The sequence below is a fragment of the Hemitrygon akajei genome, chromosome 6, assembly GCF_048418815.1.
Source record: "Hemitrygon akajei chromosome 6, sHemAka1.3, whole genome shotgun sequence".
NCBI classification, from domain to species: Eukaryota; Metazoa; Chordata; class Chondrichthyes; order Myliobatiformes; family Dasyatidae; genus Hemitrygon; species Hemitrygon akajei.
In genome coordinates, this window is record NC_133129.1 from 22,090,909 (window position 1) to 22,113,018 (window position 22,110).

Sequence of the window (22,110 nt, forward strand, 5' to 3'; positions counted from 1 at the left end):
CGCTTCGACAGGCGGGCTAAACCAGCTGAGGGTAGCCAGCGGCCTCATACCCCGGTGAGGTAGGGACGTGCTTATCCTATCATGCAAAGTCAGCTCTGGAGGGCTGGGCAGGGAGATCCAACGGCCAGGAAGGTGGTTTTACATCGCTCCGCAGAGAGAGAAGGGCAGGACAAGGCACAGAAGACGTCATGGATACCCACTGCAAGGAAGGAAGCCCCCAGTTTGTGGAGACCACTCATACCTCTGCACCCAGGCTTGTGAGGTGGAGAAAGACTCACCCACACAGGTGTCCTGTCATTGTTGAACATGGCGGACACCCCTCAGTGTGGGGTGGGGATGGGCTGTGATGCAGAGAGTGGGGCAGGGTCAGAGGTGGGTTTTTGTTGGTTTTGCTGGAGCAGGATGGGTTTGGAGGACAAGGGTAGGAGGTGGGTAGTGTGATTGTGGAGAATGGTGTGAGCGAGGGATGGGGAAGGGAGTGTGAGAAAAGAGAGGGTGAGGAGGCATTGAGATGGGGCTCGGGTATCGGAGAGGGGTGATACCAACAGTGGAAGGTGCAGAGAAAGGGATTGAGGAGGGAGGGAGGGAAGGCAGGGATAGGGAAGAGTAGAGAATTTCTCTCTCTCTCTCTCTCTCTCTGCCTGCCCCCAGCATCCTGACAACGTGTCCCTACTACATGTGGATTCTCTCCGCACAGGCCTCACGCAGTCCGAGCTGCGGGAATGTCTGACCATCGAAACTGTGACACGTGTTTTCGGCTTCAAGTTCAAAAAGAAGTCCAGAAGGTGTACTGACAACAGTATGACCATAGAGACCAAAGGTGAGTAGGTAAAGGCCACACCAGCAGTGGGCAAGGCTTCACGTCTGGGCCTCGTGATGGAGGCTTCCCCATTCTGAGGTGGCCGATGAGGGCGTTGTGGGGAATAGACTCGCCTCCCATATTCAGGAAATGCCTCGCAGGGCGGGGCGGGATGCACTGGTCTCCTCCGTGTGCTCCAACTTCCTCCCACATTCCAAAGACGTATGGATTAGGGTTAGTAAGATGTGGGCATGCTTTGTGGTGACACCTGTGGGCTGCCCCCCCCCCCCCATCCCATCCCTCCACAATCTTGGCTGAACTGGTCGATGAATTTCAGTCTATCTATCGACGGTACGTGTGACAAGTAAAGCTAAAAGCTAATCTTTTATCATTTTGCTGTTCCCAACACATGCAATTGATGGTTTTAGTGGCCCCTCCCTCAACACCCCCTCTCAGTTTATGGCCCTGGGTTCCCAGAGGCTGTGGGGATGTTGTGATTGTACAAGGAGTTTTGAAAACACCCCTGACTGCTTGGCAGCTGCTTTGTATGACAAGAGTTCTGGAGCAGAGTGTGACAGGGAACAGACACTGGCCAACGTTTGAAGAATTAATCTATAGTTTACAAAAACAACACTGAAACCCCTAAGGAAGTGTTCTGGATGAGGCCTTAGGAGGGAGTTCAAGACTGGATTGGTCTCAGGATTGGAGCGTTTCTGAATTCAGCAGAGAGGCACTGAGAAACTGATAAGTATGTTGGATAACATGAGGATGTTAGCAAGAAAATTAACTGTTTCTACAGATACGTAAATTGGAAAATTTAACCTAAAAGCTGATGTGAGCCCTACAGACTGAAATTGAAGAAATTATACCATGGCGGAGAACTTGAATATAAATTCAAAATCTTCATATTCAAGTCACAAAGTCCAGGGCATTTATTATCTTCTGGAGGGATAGAATCATAGACGGGCACTGGCACAGAAACAGGCCCATCTAGTCCACGCTGTCTAGTCCCATCAACACAACCCCTAGACCATAGCCCTCCATACCCCTTCCCTCCATGTGCTTATCCAAACTTCTTTTAAATATTGAAATCGACCCTGTATCCGCCACTTGTGCTGGCAGCTCATTCCACACTCTCACCACCCTCTGAGTGAAGAGGCTGCCCATCAGATTCTCCTCAAACATTTCACCTTTCTCCCTTCATTCTGGTTCTAGTCTCACCCACCCTCAGTGGAAAAAGCCTGCTTGCATTAACCCTATCTACACCCCTCATAATCTTGTATACCTCTATCAAATCTCCCCTCATTCTCCTACGCTCTGGGGAATAAAGTCTTTCCCCGCTCAGCCTTTCCCTATAAGTCAAGTCCTGGCAGCATCCTTGTAGATTTTCGCTGCACTCTTTCAATCTTATTGACATCTTTCCTGTAGGCAGGTGAGCACTGTGCCATTCCTGATGCCCACTGCTGTGTTCCTCACCCCCCCGTCACCATCTCACCACTGGCAGGTTCGATCCTGGAAGTTGCGGAGAAGTCAGTGTCGATGGTACAGGGGGGCCGGGCAGAGTATGCAGCTGCCCTCGCCTGGCAGAAGGGGAAAACGTTCCCCTCAAACAAGACATACGATGACTGGGAGAAATCCGTCCGGGAAAACCCCACTGTGGTGGACTTCACGGTAAGACCATAACGCTGCAGTCTACTCCCTGTCATGCCCCCCAATTCCCCAGGACTCCACACCCCAGCCCCAAATATTATCCACAACGTTCATCGCCAACCATTCCTGCCCTCCTCTCTCTGTCTCCCAGTCTCTGACTTAATGTGTCACTGACACCTCCTCTCTCCCAATTCCTTTCCCTCTCTGGTGTCCTGACCTTAGTGATGTCCTTTCTCTCTATTTCCCTAATCTCTCTGTCCCAATGTCTCTGTCTCTCTCCCTCTCTGTTCCATTCTCTCTCTTTTTGTCCCAATGTCTCTGTCTTTCTCTCCTCTCTCTCTCTCTCTTCCCCCCTCTGTCCCAATGTCTGTCTGACTCTCTCCCTCTCTGTTCTATTCGCTCTCTCCCCCCATCCCAATGTCTGTCTGTCTGTCTCTCTCTCCCCCGTCCCAATGTCTGTCTGTCTCTCTCTCCCCCCATCCCAATGTCTGTCTGTCTCTCTCTCTCTCTCCCCCTGTCCCAATGTCTGTCTCTCTCTCTCCCCCCACCCCAATGTCTGTCTGTCTCTCTCTCCCCCTGTCCCAATGTCTGTCTGTCTCTCTCTCCCCCCATCCCAATGTCTGTCAGTCTCTCTCTCTCTCCCCCTGTCCCAATGTCTGTCTCTCTCTCTCCCCCATCCCAATGTCTGTCTGTCTCTCTCCTCTGTCCCAATGTCTGTCTGTCTGTCTCTCTCTCCCCCATCCCAATGTCTGTCAGTCTCTCTCTCTCTCCCCGTCCCAATGTCTGTCTCTCTCTCTCCCCATCCCAATGTCTGTCTGTCTGTCTCTCTCCTCTGTCCCAATGTGTCTGTCTGTCTCTCTCTCCCCCCATCCCAATGTCTGTCTGTCTCTCTCTTTCTCCCCCGTCCCAATGTCTGTCTGTCTCTCTCTCTCTCCCCCTGTCCCAATGTCTGTCTCTCTCTCCCCCCATCCCAATGTCTGTCTGTCTCTCTCTCTCTCTCCCCCGTCCCAATGTCTGTCTGTCTCTCTCTGTTCCAATCTCTCTCTTCCTTTTCCAATGCCTCCCTCTTATACTCTCTTTCTTAATTCTCTCTCAATTTTCTCTTTCTCTTGCTCTTCCTCCCTCAATTCTTTGACTCTTTCTCATTTTCTCCATCTATTCTTCAATTCTGAAGTTGTGCCCTCTGCTCCTAGACTTTCCCACTACCTCGGTGGCCACTCTGTCTCGGCCTTTCAATATTTGATAGATTTTAATGAGATCCAACTACCCACCCCTCCATAATTCTTCAAAACCCCAGTGAGTACAGGCCCAGAGCTACCAAGTGTTCCTCATACATTAACCTTTTCATTTTTGGGATCATCCTTGTAAACCTCACCTCATTGAGCCACCCTCCCGCTTTCCCGCTCTTTGCCTCTGTGTCCTGGTCCTAGTTTCTTTTGGCTGACCTGGGATTTTGGGGATGCCTTCCATCTGCAGCTGCGGCCGATCCTGGGGCTGGTGAAGGGGATTCCCTGTGCGGTGACCAAGCGTCGGAACCTGGAGCGAGCCGTGATGGAGTACATGGAGGAGTTCGACCCCTGTCGGTGCCGTCCGTGCCCCAACAACGGCAAGGTTGTAATGGTGGACAACAGCTGTATGTGCATTTGTAAGGCAGGGACGTATGGGGACAGCTGTGAATATCGCTTACCGGACTTCACCTCAGGTAAACTCGCACCGGAGCCCAGAGCCACAGCATCAGACCATAACATTGTAGGAGAAGGTGAGGCCATTCAGCCCATTCCATCACGGCTGACCAACAATCTCCAACAAATTTAGAACTGCCTGAAGATCTAGCAGCATGTTTAACATCCACAGATTATTTAATGTCATTTCTGGCACACAAGTATAAAAGAGAACATAATAATTGCTGCTCTAGAACCAATGAAGCAAAAAAAAACCCAGAATAAAATAAAGATCACAATAATTAAAAAAAACACAATAAATTTAAATACATCAGATAGCTGATATACACAGATTGATTGTGTGTCCATAAAGTGATGCTAGGCACAGGAGTGTCTGTACATAAGATGACTGACAGGAAATGATAAAGTAGTGGTGGTTGGGGGTGTGGAAGGTGGGTTAGTAGGTGGAGGTGTTGATCAGCCTCACTGCTGGGGGAAAGTAACTGTCTTTGAGTCTGGTGGTCCTGTGGATGCTACGTAGCCTCCTCCCTGATGGGAGTGGGACAAACAGTCCATGAGCCGGGTGGATGGGATCTTTCATGATGTTACTGGCCATTAAAATGTTTCTCCTAAAATGATTGTCCTTACGTCCATGTTGAATGTGTTTTGCTGCTTGTGCTTTGTGTTGTCCCTCAGCAGTAGTGGTGTGTGTTTATTGCTTTGTGTGTTCAGAGAGACGGTTGCAATGAACAGAAACAACATAAATTTACAGTGAAGGTTAATAAGAAACAGCAAAACTTTCAGACATATAACCTGTTGGTCCATTCCATCATGGCTGATTTATTATCCCTCTCAGCCCCATTCTCCTGCCTTCTCTCATAACCTTTGACACCCTGACTGATCAAGAACCTATCAACCTCTGCTTTAAACATACCCAATGACTTGGCCACCACAGCCATCTGAGCAACGAATTCCACAGATTCACCACCCTCTGGAAAAAGACATTCCTCCTCATCTCTGTTCTAAATGGACATCCCTCTATCCTAAAGCTGTGCCCTGGTCTCCCCAACTGCAGGAAACATCCTATCTACATCCACTCTATCTAGGCCTTTCAATATTCGATAGGTTACAATGAGATTCCCCTTCATTCTTCTGAATTCTGGTGAATACGGACCCTCTCCAATGCCAGCATATCTTTTCTAAGATCAGGAGTTCAAAACTGCCCAAAATACTCCAGGTGCAGTCTGACCAGCACTTCATACAGCCTCAGCATAACACTAGTCATGTTGAAATGAATGCTAACATTGCATTTGCCTTCCTCACCACTGACTCAACCTCTAAATGAACCATTAGGAAATCCTGCACAAGGACTCCCAAGTCCCTTTGCACTTTTGATTTCTAAATTTTCTCCCCATTTAGAAAATAGTTTATGCCTTTATTCCTTCTACCTAAGTGCATGACCGTACATTTCCCAACACTGAACCAATAGTGGTAGCCTCATCTCAGATAATTGTTTGGGTCTCTCGATGGTGAGAAGGCATTGGGGCTGGCGGGACGGGGCTGATGGGACTTTTCTGCTGTGAGCCACATGGTCCCAGTGGGCCAAGCGGCCTCCTCAATGCCACAAATCATAAACACAAAAGAATAGTATGTCACTTTGCCACAGGCAGCTGTGGAGGGCAGGTCTTTATCTAGATTTAAGGCAGAGGTTGATAGATTCTTGATTGGTCATGGCATGAAGGGATACTGGAAGAAGGCTGGAGATTGGGAGCCAAGAGGAAAATTGGATCAGCCATGATGAAATGGCAGAGCAGACTCAATGGGCCAAATGGCCGAATTCTGCTCTAATATCTTATGGCCTTTTGCTCTTAATATGCAGATGTTGGAAATCCAGAGCCAGACTCACAAATGCTGGAGGAACTCAGCAGGTCAGGCAGCATCTCTGGAAATAAGTAAGTGAGAAGCTGGGAGGTGATAGGTGGGAAAAGGCAAAGGGCTGGAGAGGAAGGAATCTGAGCAGACAGGAGAGGAGAGTGGACTGTGGGAGAAAGCGAAGGAGGAGGGGCACCAGAGGGAATTGAAGAGTGAATGAGGTGGGAGAAAAAAGTTAGAGACATTGATGTTCATGCCGTCAGGTTGGATACTACCGAGGTAGAATATGAGGTGTTGCCCCTCCACCCTGAAAGTTGCTTCATCTTGGTAATAGAGGAGGCCATGGACCACCATGTCGGAGTGGGAATGGGGATGGGAATTGAAATGGTTGGTCACTGGGAAACCCTGCAGATGGAGTGGAGGTTCACAACAAAGTGGTTTGCCAATCCTCAGCGCTGTATTGAAGATAGGGCAGTCACAGAAAGTTGCAGAGATCAGTGGTTGATCAGAGGTTTGTGAACCATTAGAAGCCAATTAAAAGTAACCAAAGAGGGAGAAACAAAAAAAAACATAATTAAGGTAAAGAAAACAGTAATCTCTTTAAAACATATTAAATACAAATACATAAGGTAGCTTACACACACAGATTGATTGTATGTCCACAGAGACACTAGGCCCAGGAGTGTCTGCACAGAAGGTGACTGACAGGAAGTGATAGAGTTGTGGTGGTTGGGGTGTGGGGTGGAGAGGGTTTGACCACAGGGCGAAGGAGTCTTCCTGTCCCCTTCGGTGAAGTTCCCATGCCAAGCAGTGACCAGCTTGTTGGGAATTAGTACTGGAAGCGGATGAAATGCAGAGCCGTTGCACAAACATTTTGTTTCCATTTTCACACCTGAGACGCTTAAAGTGTTAAAAGTGAACAGAGAATGCAAGTGCAAGTTTGGAGTAACGGGTGAAATCCAAGCAGTCCATCAGACCCTAACAGGAATGGCTGCAATTCCATAATCTGTCAACATTCCCTGGATCCTTCGGAGGACCCAGAGCATTTTAACATCTTGGGAAGAAAAACAGGGAAATATTGGCCAGCTATTAAAACATCTATCAATGGGGAAATGCTGGCATTGGTTACTGAAAAAGAAATAACATTGCAAAAATTAAAGTAACATTCAGCAGGATTAGTGCAGTTATAGAGAAATGAAAGTGTTCTTTATTAACAAACTTTATGCTGACGCCTTATAACGCATTGGTCAGATCACACTTGGAATATTGTCAGCAGTTTTCAAAGGTTCAAAGGTTTATTTATCAAAGTATACATCTCTGAAATTAAAAACAGAAAACCTACAGCACAATACAGGCCCTTCGGCCCACAATGCTGTGCTGAACATGTACCCACTTTAGAAATTACTAGGCTTCCCCATAGCCCTCTATTTTTCTACGTGAACCTATCTAAAAGTCTTTTAAAAGACCCTATTGTATCTGCCTCCACCACCGTTGCCGGCAGCCCATTCCATGCACTCACCACTCTCTGCATAAAAAACTTACCCCTGACATCTCCTCTGTACCTACTCCCAAGCACCTTAAACCTGTGTCCTCTTGTGACAACCATTTCAGCCCTGGGAAAAAGCCTCTGTCTATCCACACGATCAATGCCTCTCATCATCTTATACACCTCTATCAGGTCTCCGGGTCGTCATGAAAGCAGGAAAGGAAAGAAAGGGAGCACGATCATCAACCCTCTCCCCTAAATCCCACCTCCCCACTAAAAAAAAACAGAATAGGCACACCAAGTCCCTCCTCCCACACAACATCTGAGAAAAATGGATCAGGCATGTTGTTCCCCAAATCCCCCTTCCCCGCACAAAAAATAGATCGGATGAAAAAACACAGAATATAAAAACTGTAAGACTGAAAATATGTCGAAGACCACATCCAAAATGCAGAAATCACCTGAGCAACACTCTCTGGGCAGCAGCAGGCTCTCTCCTCCCCAGTACAGAGCAACCGATCAAAAGGCAAGCAGTCGGCGCTCACCCTCTGCACTCTCTTCAATGCTTCAATCTCCCTCGTTGCTTTAATCAGCAAACAATAGAAGCCATGATCGCTGAAATGGAGCCAAATATCAGCTCAGGTCCATTCTGCAGCCTTCTCACCACGAGATTCTCTCACACTGCCTCTGCCTCCCGGAAACCTCTCAAGGGCTGCAGAGCGCTGAAGCCCCCAACCGATCTCCAAACAGCAAAACATGGGCTCCGACTGTTCCAGAATCACATTCAAGACGAGCAACAAAATTAAGACATAAAAGAAAGGTGGTGAAAAAATGGTTTCATGACCTATCCAAAAGATGTTAACGAAAGGAGCATTGTACGCATGAGGCATCTTGACCAGCCTCCTGTCTAAGAATGTATTGGAATTGGACAGCGTCCAAAGGAGATTCACGAGAATAATCCCAGGAATGAAAGGGTTAATATGTGAAGTGTATTTGATGGCTCTGGGTCTGTACTCACTGGCATTTAGAAGAATGGTGTGTGGAAGGGAGGATCTCATTGAAACCTATCAAATATTGAAAAGCCTAGATGGACTGGATGTGGAGAGTGGGTGAGTCTAGGACCAGAGGGCACAGCCTCCAAGTTTAAGGATGTCCCTTTAGAACAGAGGTTAGGAGGAATTTCTTTAGCCAGGAAGTGGCAAATCTGTGAAATTCATTGACCATAAGACATAGGAGTAGAATTAGGCCATTCGGCCCATTGAGTCTGCTCTGCCTTTCCATCATGGCTGATCCTTTTTATCCCCTTCCTTAACCCCACTCCCTGACCTTCGTCCTGTAACCTTTGATGCTGCGGTCAATCACACATTGCCACAGATAGCTGTGGATGGGGTTTGAGAGGGTCTTGATTAGTCAGGGTGTCAAAGGTTACAGGGAGAAGGCAGGAGAATGAGTTTCAGAAGAGTAATAAATCAGCCAAGATGGAATGGTGGAGCAGACTCAATGGGCCAAATGGCCTAATTTCCTCCTATAACACGGACTATATATCACATGGTGTAGGTAAAGGAATAACAGCCAAAGACAGTGCTTGGACAAGGGACTCATGTGAACAAGGTGAGAACTCACAGCTTTGGTTGTGAATCCTGGAGTCAGTGGTGATCAGCTAACAAACGGAATTAGGGTGAGAGGCGCGTTGTGGATTGTAATCACTAACTATCAGAGATGGCCCTCAGCTGTGAGTCTGAATCAGAATCAGGTTCAAGATCACCGGCATACTGTATGTTATGAACAAATAGTGAGGTAGTGTTCATGGGTTCATTGTCCATTCAGAAATCTGATGGCAAGGGGGAAGAAGCTGTTCCTGAAACACTGAGTGTGTGTCTTCAGGCTCCTGTACTCCTCCCTGATGGCAGCAATGAGAAGAGGGCATGTCCTGGGTGACGGGGGTCCTGAATGATGGATGCCGCCTTTTCAAGGCATTGCAGTTTGAAAGTGTTTGATGCCAGGGAGGCCAGTACCCATGATGGAATTGGCAGAGCTTTCAACTCGGTTTCAGCAAAGCAGACTTAGTCCTCCCCAACATCCAAATTCCTGAACTCTGTCATGCCACCAGTGTCTACAATTATTCCTGAATGTTGTCACCAGCCAACATCCACAATCATTCCTGAACTCTGTCACCAGGCCAATGTCCACGATTGTTCTGTCGCCCCGCCAATGTCTAGAAACATTCCTGAACTCCATCACCCTATCAACGTCCATGCTCAATTCTGAAATCTGACTCACTGCTGTCTTCCAAACTCCCACAGAGTCCTGCTGACTCCAACAGACTCCTGTTAATTTGCACAGACCTCTACAGACTAGGGACAGAGTCCTGCTGACTCTGGCTGACTCACATGGATTTCCCCAGATTGCCACAGACTCCTAGAAATCCAGGACCTAGGATCCTTAGGAACCAGTGCAGTGACTGACACTCCGTACACTGGTGGGGAGATTATGTACGGTTTACTGAAGCGGCCTGCAGCCGGAGCAGAAGGAGGGAGTAGCGAGGTTTTAGCTCACCGGAGAACAGGGTTGCTCTGCTCCGCAGGATGGCGATGACCTTTTCGATGGACCACGGGGGAAGGCCAATGAGCAAGTCCAAAGATATGTCAGGCAGCCTGAGCTTGTAAAGGTTGTCCATGGACTCTGCAGACTATCCTTTCAAGCTTCAGTGGCCAACTTTATTTCATTGTTTATTGACAACCCACATTGCAACTTCTGTGATCAACGCCTCAGCTGCCAGTGTAGTATTGAGACTGAGAAAGGACAGAGATAGTGGACTATATGAAACTGTTCCCCAGGCTCTGGCCACCATTGAAGTCTGGCCATGATGACAGAGATGATGCACATCAAAGCAATCATCCCACTTTCACTTCATGGATCTCAACATTTGGATACAGTTAATGATTCCATGCACCATTGGGTCTTCAATTACCTGGTGAATGCCATGTCTGTTCTGCCTGCTGCTGTCTCCCTGACGAACTGATACAGATCCCCACAAACTCCTATAGGTTCCCACAGACTTCTACAGACTAGGACCAGACTCCCACAGAGTCTTGCAGTTGCATATGGACTCATACAGACTGCCACAGAAGACTAACTTCACCCAGAGACACCACAGAAATTCTTTAGCCTTTGTTCAAAAACTCAGTTAGTGTTTGTGTTTTCAGTGCAACAATGGACAGTGTTTTCCCTGCACACTGTATCTGACGGTATGTGCGTGTGTGTTCCCTGCAGACGTGCAAGACGGTTCCTGGAGCTGCTGGTCGTCGTGGAGCTCATGCGATGCTTCTCACCGAAGGAGGAGGAGCCGCCGGTGTGACAACCCGGCTCCACGACATGGTGGGAAGAGATGCGCGGGTCAGGCCAGCCAGCAGGAGCCATGTGCCATCGCCCTCTTCGCTGATGGGTAGGCTTGCCTCACCAATTGCCCTGGCCCCAGGTGGAAATGTCCCTGAGCAGCCCCAGCTCAAATCAGAATGTGTCCACGCCAGCTTACTGGCCATTGAGTTCAGTCCCTTCACACTCCACCTCTCCCCGAGGGTCTGCCGAGCCACAGGCACCCACAGCTGGGCTTCCCAGACCATCCAACAGAGCCCTTCATCCTGCCTCTGGTTCAGGAACTCTCAGCCCTGATTGGTTGTGGGGGAAGGCGATTTGGATTGGCCACTGTGAGGAGAGCTTTGGATTGGCTGTTGGGAAGAGATGCTTGGACTGGTCATTGGGAGGAGGGGTTTGGATTGGCCGTTGGGAGGGGGCTACCATTTATATTCTCAATAGCCACTTCATTAGGTACACTTGTACACCTTGTTAATGCAAATATCTGATCAGCCAATCATGTGGCAGCAACTCAATGCATAAAAGCATGTAGACATGGTCAAGAGGTTCAAATGTTGTTCAGACCAAACATCAGAATGGGGAAGAAATGTGATCTAAGTCAGTTTGACTGTGGAATGATTGTTGGTGCCAGATGGGGTGGTTTGAGTAACTCAGAAGCTTCTGATTTCCTGGGATTTTCACACAACAGTTTAGAGTTTACAGAGAGTGATGTAAAACAAAACAAAAAGTGGCAGTTCTTGTTAGTGAGAGAGGTCGGAGGAGAATGGCAGGACTGGTTCAAACTGACAGAATCAGAATGAGACTCAGGTTCAACATCACTGGCACGTGTCATGAAGTTTGTTGTTTTGTAGCAGCAGGACATTGGAAAACTTAAAAATAAAAACTATAAATTACAATGAGAACTATATACAAAAACAAAACTTAAATTGAATAAGTAGTGCAAAAAGAGAGGAAAAATAGTGAGGTAGTGTTCATGGGTTCAGTGTCCATTCAGAAATCTGATGGTGGAAGGGAAGAAGTTGTTCCTGAATCATTGAGTGTGTGTCTTCAGACTCCTGTATCTCCTCCCTACTGGTAGCAATGAGAAGAGGGCATGTCCTGGGTGATGGGGATCCTTAATGATGGATGCCGCCTTTTTGAGGCATTGCCTTTTGAAGGTCTCCTTGATGCTGGGGGGCCAGTACCCACGATGGAGCTGACTGAGTTTACCACTTTCTGCAGCTTTTTCCGATCCTGTGCAGTGGCCCCTCCACACCAGACAGTGATGTAACCAATTAGAATGCTCTCCACGGTACATCAGAAGAAATGTGCAAGTGTCTTTGGTTGCATACTAATTCTTCTCAGACTCCTGATGAAATGTAGCTGCTATCATGCCATTTCATTAGGCAGAGGAGGTGGGCAATAAAGTGGCCGCTGAGTGTATAACACCGTTAACATGCTAACACCAGCCTCTATTTACGTAGCACCATTAACGTGCTAACACTGCACGCGTGTCAGTCAGGAGTTAGCACAACAACACCTGAGCCTCCGAACAGGGGAGGCTGGGCATATCCCAGCCATGCTCTTGTGGTTGGTCTGGACTAATGGAATGATCCAAGGATCGGGAATGTGGGAGGCGGAGGACAGAAAATAACTCCAGGGAGGGGGAGACCAGGCAGGAGCAAGTGCTGGTGGGTGAGTGAAGGGAACTGGGACTGGAGTGACCTCTGGTTCCTTGTGGGTAGAGAGGGAGAGGGGTTGTCAGGAGCGTGTCACAAGAGATAATGGTTCCTGCTACACGTGGGCTTGGGCTGAGTGTCTCTACTCGTTCTCAGGAAAACCCTATGTATCGGTGATGACGAGGAACGGAGAGAGATGGTGGACCCAGAGCCAACAGAACCCAATGATGGCACCATATACTGCCCCAAACCTGACCCTCCAGAGAACAGCTACCTTAGGGTAAGTGCTAACCCCTTACCCTCAAACGAAAGCAGTCAAAGCCATGGGTCAGTGGTAGGCAACTGGTGAACAAAAAACAGAAGCGTACAGCACAGAAACAGGCCCTTCGGCCCACAACGTTGTGCCAAACCAAATCAATTGGTAATCAAATGGCCAACTAAACTGATCCCCTTTACCGACACAGTGTCCATATCCTTCAACTTTCCTCACATTCGTGTGTCTGTCTAAACGTTTCTTAAAAGTCCCTAATGTTTCCGCCACGACACCACCCCAGGCAACACATACAGGCACCCACCGCTCTGACTGAAAGCAAAACCTGCTTCTCACATCTCCTTTGAAATTACCGCCTCTCACCTTCAATGCGTGCCCTCTGCTGTTAGACATTTCAACCCTGAGCAACAGGAACTGTCTGCCAATGCCACTCATGATCTGATAAACCTCAATCAGATTTCCCCTCAGCCTCTGCCGCTCCAGAGAAAACAACTCCATGTCCAGCCTCTCGTTACAGCACCGGCTCTCTAATCCAGGCAACATCCTGGCAAATCTCTCAAATTTATCGCATTTCTTTATTTTTCCAGTAAGAAAATGAATCTCAGTTTGATTATGATAACATATCCATACTTAGATAATAAGTTTACTTTGATCTTTGAACTTATCCCAGAGAAGGTTTGGTAACCAGGTGGGACTGGGTACAATGGGTTGTTGTAGGCCTCTCTTTTACTGAGACAAGTTTGTGCTGATATTCAAGGTTCTATGTGTCTAATTCCCCTGGTGAGATTTGAACTAATGTCTCCAGACTGTTGGTCTACAGCATCACTTGCTAATCGGGTATTTTAACCCCTGTACACAGGCTGAGTGGGAACAGCCTGTACCCACCCTCTCAGCTTCCTGCTTCAAGATAGGATGGTGGTGGAGACTTGGGCCAATTGTAGAACAGAGAACAATCCGTGTGCACCCTCTCAGCTTCCAGCTTCATGATAGGACGGTGGGGAAGACGCTGGTCAATTGTAGAACAGAGGACAGCCCGTCTGCACCATCTCAGCTTCCTGCTTCATGATAGGACGGTGGGGAAGACGTTGGCCAATTGTAGAACAGAGGACAACCCGTCTGCACCCTCTCAGCTTCCTGCTTCATGATAGGACGGTGGGGAAGACGTTAGCCAATTGTAGAACAGAGAAGAGTACAGGGCAGGAAGGGGCTCTTTGGGCCACCATATCTGTGCTGAACATTATGCAGAATTAAACTAAATCATGCACATGGTCCCTATCCCTCTACATTCATGTGTCGCTCTAACAGCCTCGAGAATATCGCTGTTCTATCTGCCTCCAGTACTATCCAGGCAGTGCATTCCAGGAACCCACCACTCTGTGTACAAACCTCAGCCCACACATCTCCTTCGAAATTACCTGTACTAGAGAAGGGTCAGGAACGTCATGAAGGATACCACCCATCCTGCTCATGGACTGTCTCAGTCCCATCAGGGAGGAGGCTACGTAGCATCTACACCAGGACCACCAGACTCAAAGACAGTCACTTTCCCCAAGCAGTGAGGCTGATCAACGCCTCCACCCACTAACCCACCCAGACACATCCTCAACCACCACTACCTTGTCATTTCCTGTCAGTCACCTTATGTACACACACTCCCGTGCCTAGCATCACTTTATGGACACACAATCAATCTATGTACATAAGCTATCTGATGTATCTATGTCAACTGTGTGTTATTATTATTGTGTTCTTTATCTTAAACTATCTTAAATCTTGAATCTTGAACCGTACCCCACCCCCACCTCTAGCATTAGACATTTCTACTCTGAAAGAAAAATTCTGACCATCTACCCCTGACAATGCCTCTCATGGTTTCAGAGACTTCTATCAGCTCTGGAGCTAAGGAAATCCACCATATCCACTTTGACCCTCACCAATTTTTACAGGAAGCGTCCTATCCAGATGCACATCCTAGCTTGAACTGCCAAGATCATGAGAAAACCATAAGACATAGGAGAGGAATTAGGCCATTCGGCCCATCGAGTCTGCTCTGCAATTCCATCATAGCTGATTTATTTTCTCTCTTGACCCCATCCTGCTGCCCTCTCTCCATAATCTTTGACACCCTGACCAATCAAGAACCTATCAATCTCCGCTTTAAATATACTCAATGACTTGGTCTCCACAGCCGTCTGTGGCCATACATCCTGCAGATTCACCACTCTCTGGCTAAATAAATTCCCTCTCAGCTCTGTTCTAAATAGGCGTCCCTCTATTCTGAGGCAGTGCCCTCTAGCTCTAGACTTCCGCACTATTGGAAACATCTTTTCCAACTCCACTCTATCTAGGCCTTTCAATATTGGATAGGCTTCAAAGAGATTACCTCCTCATTCTTCTAAACTCCAGCGAGTACAAACCCAGAGCCATGCAATGCTTCTCATAAGGTACGCTAATCCCTTCGTAGCCAGCACCCAGTGAGATTGCTGAGAGATGTGGACACCGCATGGGCAATCTTTGCAGTGGCAGAGGCTGAGGGGAGACCTGATAGAGGTTTATAAGATTATGAGTGGCGTAGAGAGAGCAGACAGACGGTATCTTCCTCCAAGGATTGAAATGTCTAATACCAGTGTCATTTCACCAGTAGATCATAACATCATAAGATATGGGAGCAGAATTAGGCCATTCAGCCCATCGAGTCTGCTCCCCATTCCATCATGGCTGATCCCAGGTCCCACACAACCCCATACACCTGCCTTCTCACCATATCCTTTGATGCTCTGACCAATCAGGAAACTATCAACTTCCACCTTAAATATACCCATGGACTTGGCCTCCACCGCAGTCTGTGTCAGAGAATCACACAGATTCACTACTCTCTGGCAAAAAAATTTCTTCCTTACCTCTGTTCTAAAGGTCATTCCTCAATTTTCAGGCTGTGCCCTCTAGTTCTGTACACCCCTATCATAGGAAACATCCTCTACACATCCATCCTATCTTATCCTTTCAACATTCAGTAGGTTTCAATGAGATCCACCCTCCCCCCCGCCCCCCGCATTCTTTTAAATTCCGGTGAGTACAGGCCTAAAGCTGGCAAACACTCCTCATGTTAACCCCTTCATTCCCGGAATCATCCTCTGGACTCTCTCCAATGTCAACATATCCTTTCTGAGGTATGGGGCTCAAAACTGTAGACAATACTCCACAAAGCCATCAATTCCGTTATCTAAATCTTTGACAAACAATGTGAAAAGTAGGAGTCCCAATACTGAACCCCCGAGGAACACCACTAGTCACTGACAGCCAACTGGAAAAGGCTCCCTTTATTCCCACTCACTACCTCCTGCCTGTCAGCCATTCCTCTACCCATGTCAGTTTCTGTCCTGTAACCCCATAGGATTTTCAATAGGTACATTTAATGTCAGAGAAATGTATATAATATACATCCTGAAATTCTTTTTCGTCACAAACATCCATGAAAACAGAGGAGTACCCAAAGCATGAATGACCGTTAACCCCCCCAGCTCCCCCCTCCCATGCACAAACAGCAGTAAGGCAATGACCCCCCCCACACACCCACCCCCACCAGCAAAAAGCATCGGCACCCTCCACCGAGCACTCGAATCTACAGCAAAGCATCAATAAAGACACAGACTTGCAGTACCCCAAAGACTACTCGTTCACCCGATAATTTGACATAACACAGGCTCCTTCTCTCCCTAGTGAGGGAGAAAGAGGTGTCCCGTTTCACAGCGAAAGGGGAGACGTAACAAACAACTGGATGATTTGCGATGTTAAAAGTCTTTTGCGTCGCTTTTTTCCGAGCTCTGCTCCCGGAGATTTGGCACTAAAAAGGTGCAAGCCACACAACAAACCCAGCAGCTAACCCGCTGCTCCTGATGTTCCGTCTTCTCCCACGATGCTTCGGTCAGGGACATCGGCCTAGAATCGGCCCGTCTCCAGAGCCACGAAAATCCGGAACCCTGAAGCACACTCGCCTTCCAGACTGCGCCCTTGCAATATCAAAAAGCGGCCGGTTGTGAGGCCCTGACAATGGGTCCCATTCCCGCAAAGAACTGAGGTCAGAGTGTACTCCAGGTTAGGGTCTTCAAAAGAACCTTGAAAAGGGAAAAAAAGAGTTATCAAAGATAGAAACAGAGCTGTTTCCAAAGATGCAAGCAAATGCGTCGCTGTTCAGCGCTATCTTGTCCTTGCCTTGCCTCCAGTTTATCTTGTTAAGCAGCCTCATGTGTGACACCTAATCAAATGCCTTCTGTAAATCTAAGTAAATGATACCCACTGCCTCTCCTTTGTCCACCCTACTTGTTACTTCCTTGAAGAACACTAACAAATTTGTCAGGTAAGATTTCCCTTTACAGAAACCATGCTGACTTTGACTTATTTTATCATTAGTCTTCAAGTACCTTGAAACCTCATCCTTAATAATAGACTCCCAACACTTTCCCAACCACTGAGGTTAGGCTAACTGGCCTATAATTTCCTTTCTTTTTCCCTTCTTCCCTTAAAGAGTGGAATGGAATTTGCAATCCTCTGGGACCATGCCAGAATTAAGTGATTGTTGAAGATCATGACTAATGGATCCGTTATCTCTTCAGGAACCTCTCTCAGGACTGTGGGATGTAGTGCATCTGGTCCAGGTGACTTATCCACCTTAAGACCTTTGAGTTTGCCTCGCAATTTTTCCTTTTTAATAGCAATAGCACTCACTCCTGCTCCCTGACACTCACGGACCTCTGGCACACTGTTAGTGTCTTCCACAGTGATGACTGATACAAACTACTTATTAAGTTCATCTGCCATTTCTTTGTCCCCCATTATTACCTCACCAACATCATTTTCCAGTGGTCCAATGTCAACTCTCATCTCCCTTTTATTCTTTATATAACTGAAATAAACTTTCAGCATCCTGTTTTGTATTACTGGCCAGTTTGCCCTCGTATTTCATCTTTTCCCTTCTTATAAGCTTTTTTAGTTGCCTTTTGTTGGATTTTGAAAGCTTCCCAATCATCCAACTTCCCACTCACTTTTGCTACCTAATATGCCCTTTCCTTGGCTTTTATGCAGTCCTCAACTTCCTTTGTCAGCCACAGTTGCCTACCCCTGACATTTCAGATCTTCTTTCTCTGTGGGACATATCTATCCTGTGCCTTGTGAACTATTTGCAAATTTACCAGCCCACCCTTCCACTTCCTCATCAGTCATTTATAAAAATCACGAAGAGCAGAGATTCAAAAACAGATCCCTGCCAGTACTGACCTCCGGGCAGAACACACTCCATCTCCCAGCACCCTTTGCCTTCTGTGTCTGTTGCAGGTATCTAAGCCTCGTTACCAAGTGGCGGAGCTGGTGGAGGTGGTGTGTTTCACAGGATATGCTCCGACCGGCTATCAGTTCTACCGCTGTCTGCCCAATGGCTCCTGGCTCAAGGAGGAACTGGAGTGTCAGCGTAAGTGAACCGTGTTTTCTGTCGGAGGCATCCACGATCCATACTCACTGCTCCACTACCTCTCAACAGCAGTTTTAACATGATAGCACCACTTCCCCGAGCACTGTGGCTGGTGTACAGGGAATGACTGAGTGAATGTGGAGGGGATGTTCCGAAGGAGGAGGAATCTAGGACCGGGGGCAGAGCCTCACAACGGAGCATACCTCCTTTAGAATGGAGGAGGAATTTCTTTAGCCGGAGGGTGGTGATTCTGTGGGATTAGTTGCCCGATGGCTCTGCAGGCCAGGTCACTGTATGTTTAAAGAGGAGGTTGGTAGGTTCTCAATAGGTTACGGGGAGACGGCAGGGGAATGGGATTCAGAAGCCAGCCGTAGTGGAATGGCAGACCAGACTGAACAGGCCAAATGGCCTAATTCTGCAAGTCCTGTGGAAGGTACCAGCAACTGCAATTACATAACCATATAACAATTACAGCACGGAAACAGGCCATCTCGGCCCTTCTAGTCCGTGCCGAACGCTTACTCTCACCTAGTCCCACCAACCTACACTCAGCCCATAACCCTCCATTCCTTTCCTGTCCATATACCTATCCAATTTTTTTTTAAATGACAATATCGAACCTGCTTCTACCACTTCTACTGGAAGCTCGTTCCACATAGTTACCACACTCTGAGTAAAGAAGTTCCCCCTCGTGTTACCTCTAAACTTTTGCCCCCTAACCCTAAACTCATGTCCTCTTTTTTGAATCTCCCCTACTCTCAATGGAAAAAGCCTATCCACGTCAACTCTGTCTATCCCCCTCATAATTTTAAATACCGGTACCTCTATCAAGTACCCCCCTCAACCATCTACGCTCCAAAGAATAAAGACCTAACTTGTTCAACCTTTCTCTGTAACTTAGGTGCTGAAACCGAGGTAACATTCTAGTAAATGTTCTCTGCACTCTCTCTATTTTGTTGACATCTTTCCTATAATTCGGAGACCAGAACTATACACAGTACTCCAAATTTGGCCTCACCAATGCCTTGTACAATTTCAACATTACATCCCAACTCCTATACTCAATGCTCTGATTTATAAAGGCCAGCATACCAAAAGCTTTCTTCACCACCCTATCCACATGAGATTGCACCTTCAGGGAACTATGCACCATTATTCCCAGATCAATTGTGGCTCAATTCAGTCTGCTGCCTGTTAAGAGTTTGCACCTTTTCTCTGTCGGTGTGTGGTCTTCCTCCAGATGCACGGCATCCAGTATGTTGGATTAGTAACTTGCAGTCCTGCTCTATTGGCACAGGAAGCATCGAGACCCCTTGTAGGCTTCCCAATGATCCACCACCTCCACCACCCAGACCTCCCCATGACCTCCACCACCCATCACCTCCCCATCAACTCCAGCACCCAGACCTCCCCATCACCTCCACCACCCATCACCTCCCCATCAACTCCACCACCCAGACCTCACCATCACCTCCACCACCCAGACATCCCCATCAACTCCACCACTCAGACCTCCCCATCAACTCCACCACCCAGACCTCCCCATCAACTCCACTACCCAGACCTCCCCATCAACTCCACCACCCAGACATCCCCATCACCTCCACCATCCATCACGTCCACCACCCATCACCTCCACGACCCTGTCACAAACAATGCAGATATGGCCCAGGAGCGAAGTGAGAGACACTGAAGCTGGTCGATAGTTCACAGACTTTAATGTGAACAGTGTTAAAGGGAAAAGAAAACAATAAACACTAGGCCAAACAGGGCCATCAGCTAAAACTCTCAAATGGAAAATGAAGCCTACACCACAACGAAAAGAGCTAAAAATGGATACCGATAGTCTTCAGAGTCAGTTGACTCGACAGTCGAATTTCTCAGGCAATGCGGACAGCAAATCAAAGCTATGTCCTGGGCTCAAGTCTCGACAAGTACTACAATGGATCACAGTGAAACAATAATTAGCTGACACCTGTCTATTCACGAGCGCAATTGCCGAATCTGCTGCACTGCCGAATCCATGGTTATGACACTTCCCAACCCACCACCTCCACCAGCACCTTCCCGAACCACCGTCTCCACCAGCACCTTCCCGACCCACCACCTCCACCAGCACCTTCCCGACCCACCACCTCCACCAGCACCTTCCCGACCCACCATCTCCACCAGCACCTTCCCGACCCACCGTCTCCACCAGCACCTTCCCGACCCACCACCTCCACCAGCACCTTCCCGACCCACCGTCTCCACCAGCACCTTCCCGACCCACCATCTCCACCAGCACCTTCCCAACCCACCATCTCCACCAGCACCTTCCCAACCCACCAACTCCACCAGCACCTTCCCGACCCACCACCTCCACCAGCACCTTCCCGACCCACCATCTCCACCAGCACCTTCCCGACCCACCGTCTCCACCAGCACCTTCCCGACCCACCACCTCCACCAGCACCTTCCCTACCCACCACCTCCACCAGTACCTTCCCTACCCACCAACACCACCAGCACCTTCCCGTCCCACCACCTCCACCAGCACCTTCCCGACCCACCACCTCCACCAGCACCTTCCCTACCCACCGTCTCCACCAGCACCTTCCCGACCCACCGTCTCCACCAGTACCTTCCCGTCCCACCACCTCCACCAGCACCTTCCCGACCCACCATCTCCACCAGCACCTTCCCGACCCACCATCTCCACCAGCACCTTCCCGACCCACCATCTCCACCAGCACCTTCCCAACCCACCATCTTCCCGACCCACCACCTCCACCAGCACCTTCCCGACCCACCGTCTCCACCAGCACCTTCCCGACCCACCACCTCCACCAGCACCTTCCCGACCCACCACCTCCACCAGCACCTTCCCTACCCACCACCTCCACCAGTACCTTCCCTACCCACCAACACCACCAGCACCTTCCCGTCCCACCACCTCCACCAGCACCTTCCCGACCCACCACCTCCACCAGCACCTTCCCTACCCACCAACTCCACCAGCACCTTCCCGTCCCACCACCTCCACCAGCACCTTCCCGACCCACCATCTCCACCAGCACCTTCCCGTCCCACCACCTCCACCAGCACCTTCCCGACCCACCATCTCCACCAGCACCTTCCCAACCCACCAACTCCACCAGCACCTTCCCGACCCACCATCTCCACCAGCACCTTCCCGACCCACCACCTCCACCAGCACCTTCCCGACCCACCGTCTCCACCAGCACCTTCCCGACCCACCGTCTCCACCAGCACCTTCCCGACCCACCACCTCCACCAGCACCTTCCCGACCCACCACCTCCACCAGCACCTTCCCTACTCACCACCTCCACCAGTACCTTCCCTACCCACCAACACCACCAGCACCTTCCCGTCCCACCATCTCCACCAGCACCTTCCCGTCCCACCATCTCCACCAGCACCTTCCCGACCCACCACCTCCACCAGCACCTTCCCGACCCACCGTCTCCACCAGCACCTTCCCGACCCACCACCTCCACCAGCACCTTCCCGACCCACCACCTCCACCAGCACCTTCCCTACCCACCACCTCCACCAGTACCTTCCCTACCCACCAACACCACCAGCACCTTCCCGTCCCACCACCTCCACCAGCACCTTCCCGACCCACCACCTCCACCAGCACCTTCCCTACCCACCAACTCCACCAGCACCTTCCCATCCCACCACCTCCACCAGCACCTTCCCGACCCACCATCTCCACCAGCACCTTCCCGTCCCACCACCTCCACCAGCACCTTCCCGACCCACCATCTCCACCAGCACCTTCCCGACCCACCATCTCCACCAGCACCTTCCCGACCCACCAACTCCACCAGCACCTTCCCGACCCACCATCTCCACCAGCACCTT

General features: G+C 49.1%; 1 protein-coding gene across 1 annotated transcript in view; it reads left to right on the top strand.

Annotated features, from left to right (window-relative positions):
• The window catches only part of LOC140728903 (complement component C6-like), a 58,072-nt gene that overhangs the window by 24,246 nt on the left and 11,716 nt on the right, over positions 1-22,110 (top strand). The window contains exons 9-14 of the mRNA XM_073047988.1: positions 698-820; positions 2,304-2,470; positions 3,926-4,151; positions 10,742-10,913; positions 12,658-12,781; positions 18,104-18,236. Of these exons, the coding sequence (XP_072904089.1) occupies positions 698-820; positions 2,304-2,470; positions 3,926-4,151; positions 10,742-10,913; positions 12,658-12,781; positions 18,104-18,236 (945 nt within the window). The remainder of the gene's footprint in view (positions 1-697; positions 821-2,303; positions 2,471-3,925; positions 4,152-10,741; positions 10,914-12,657; positions 12,782-18,103; positions 18,237-22,110) is intronic.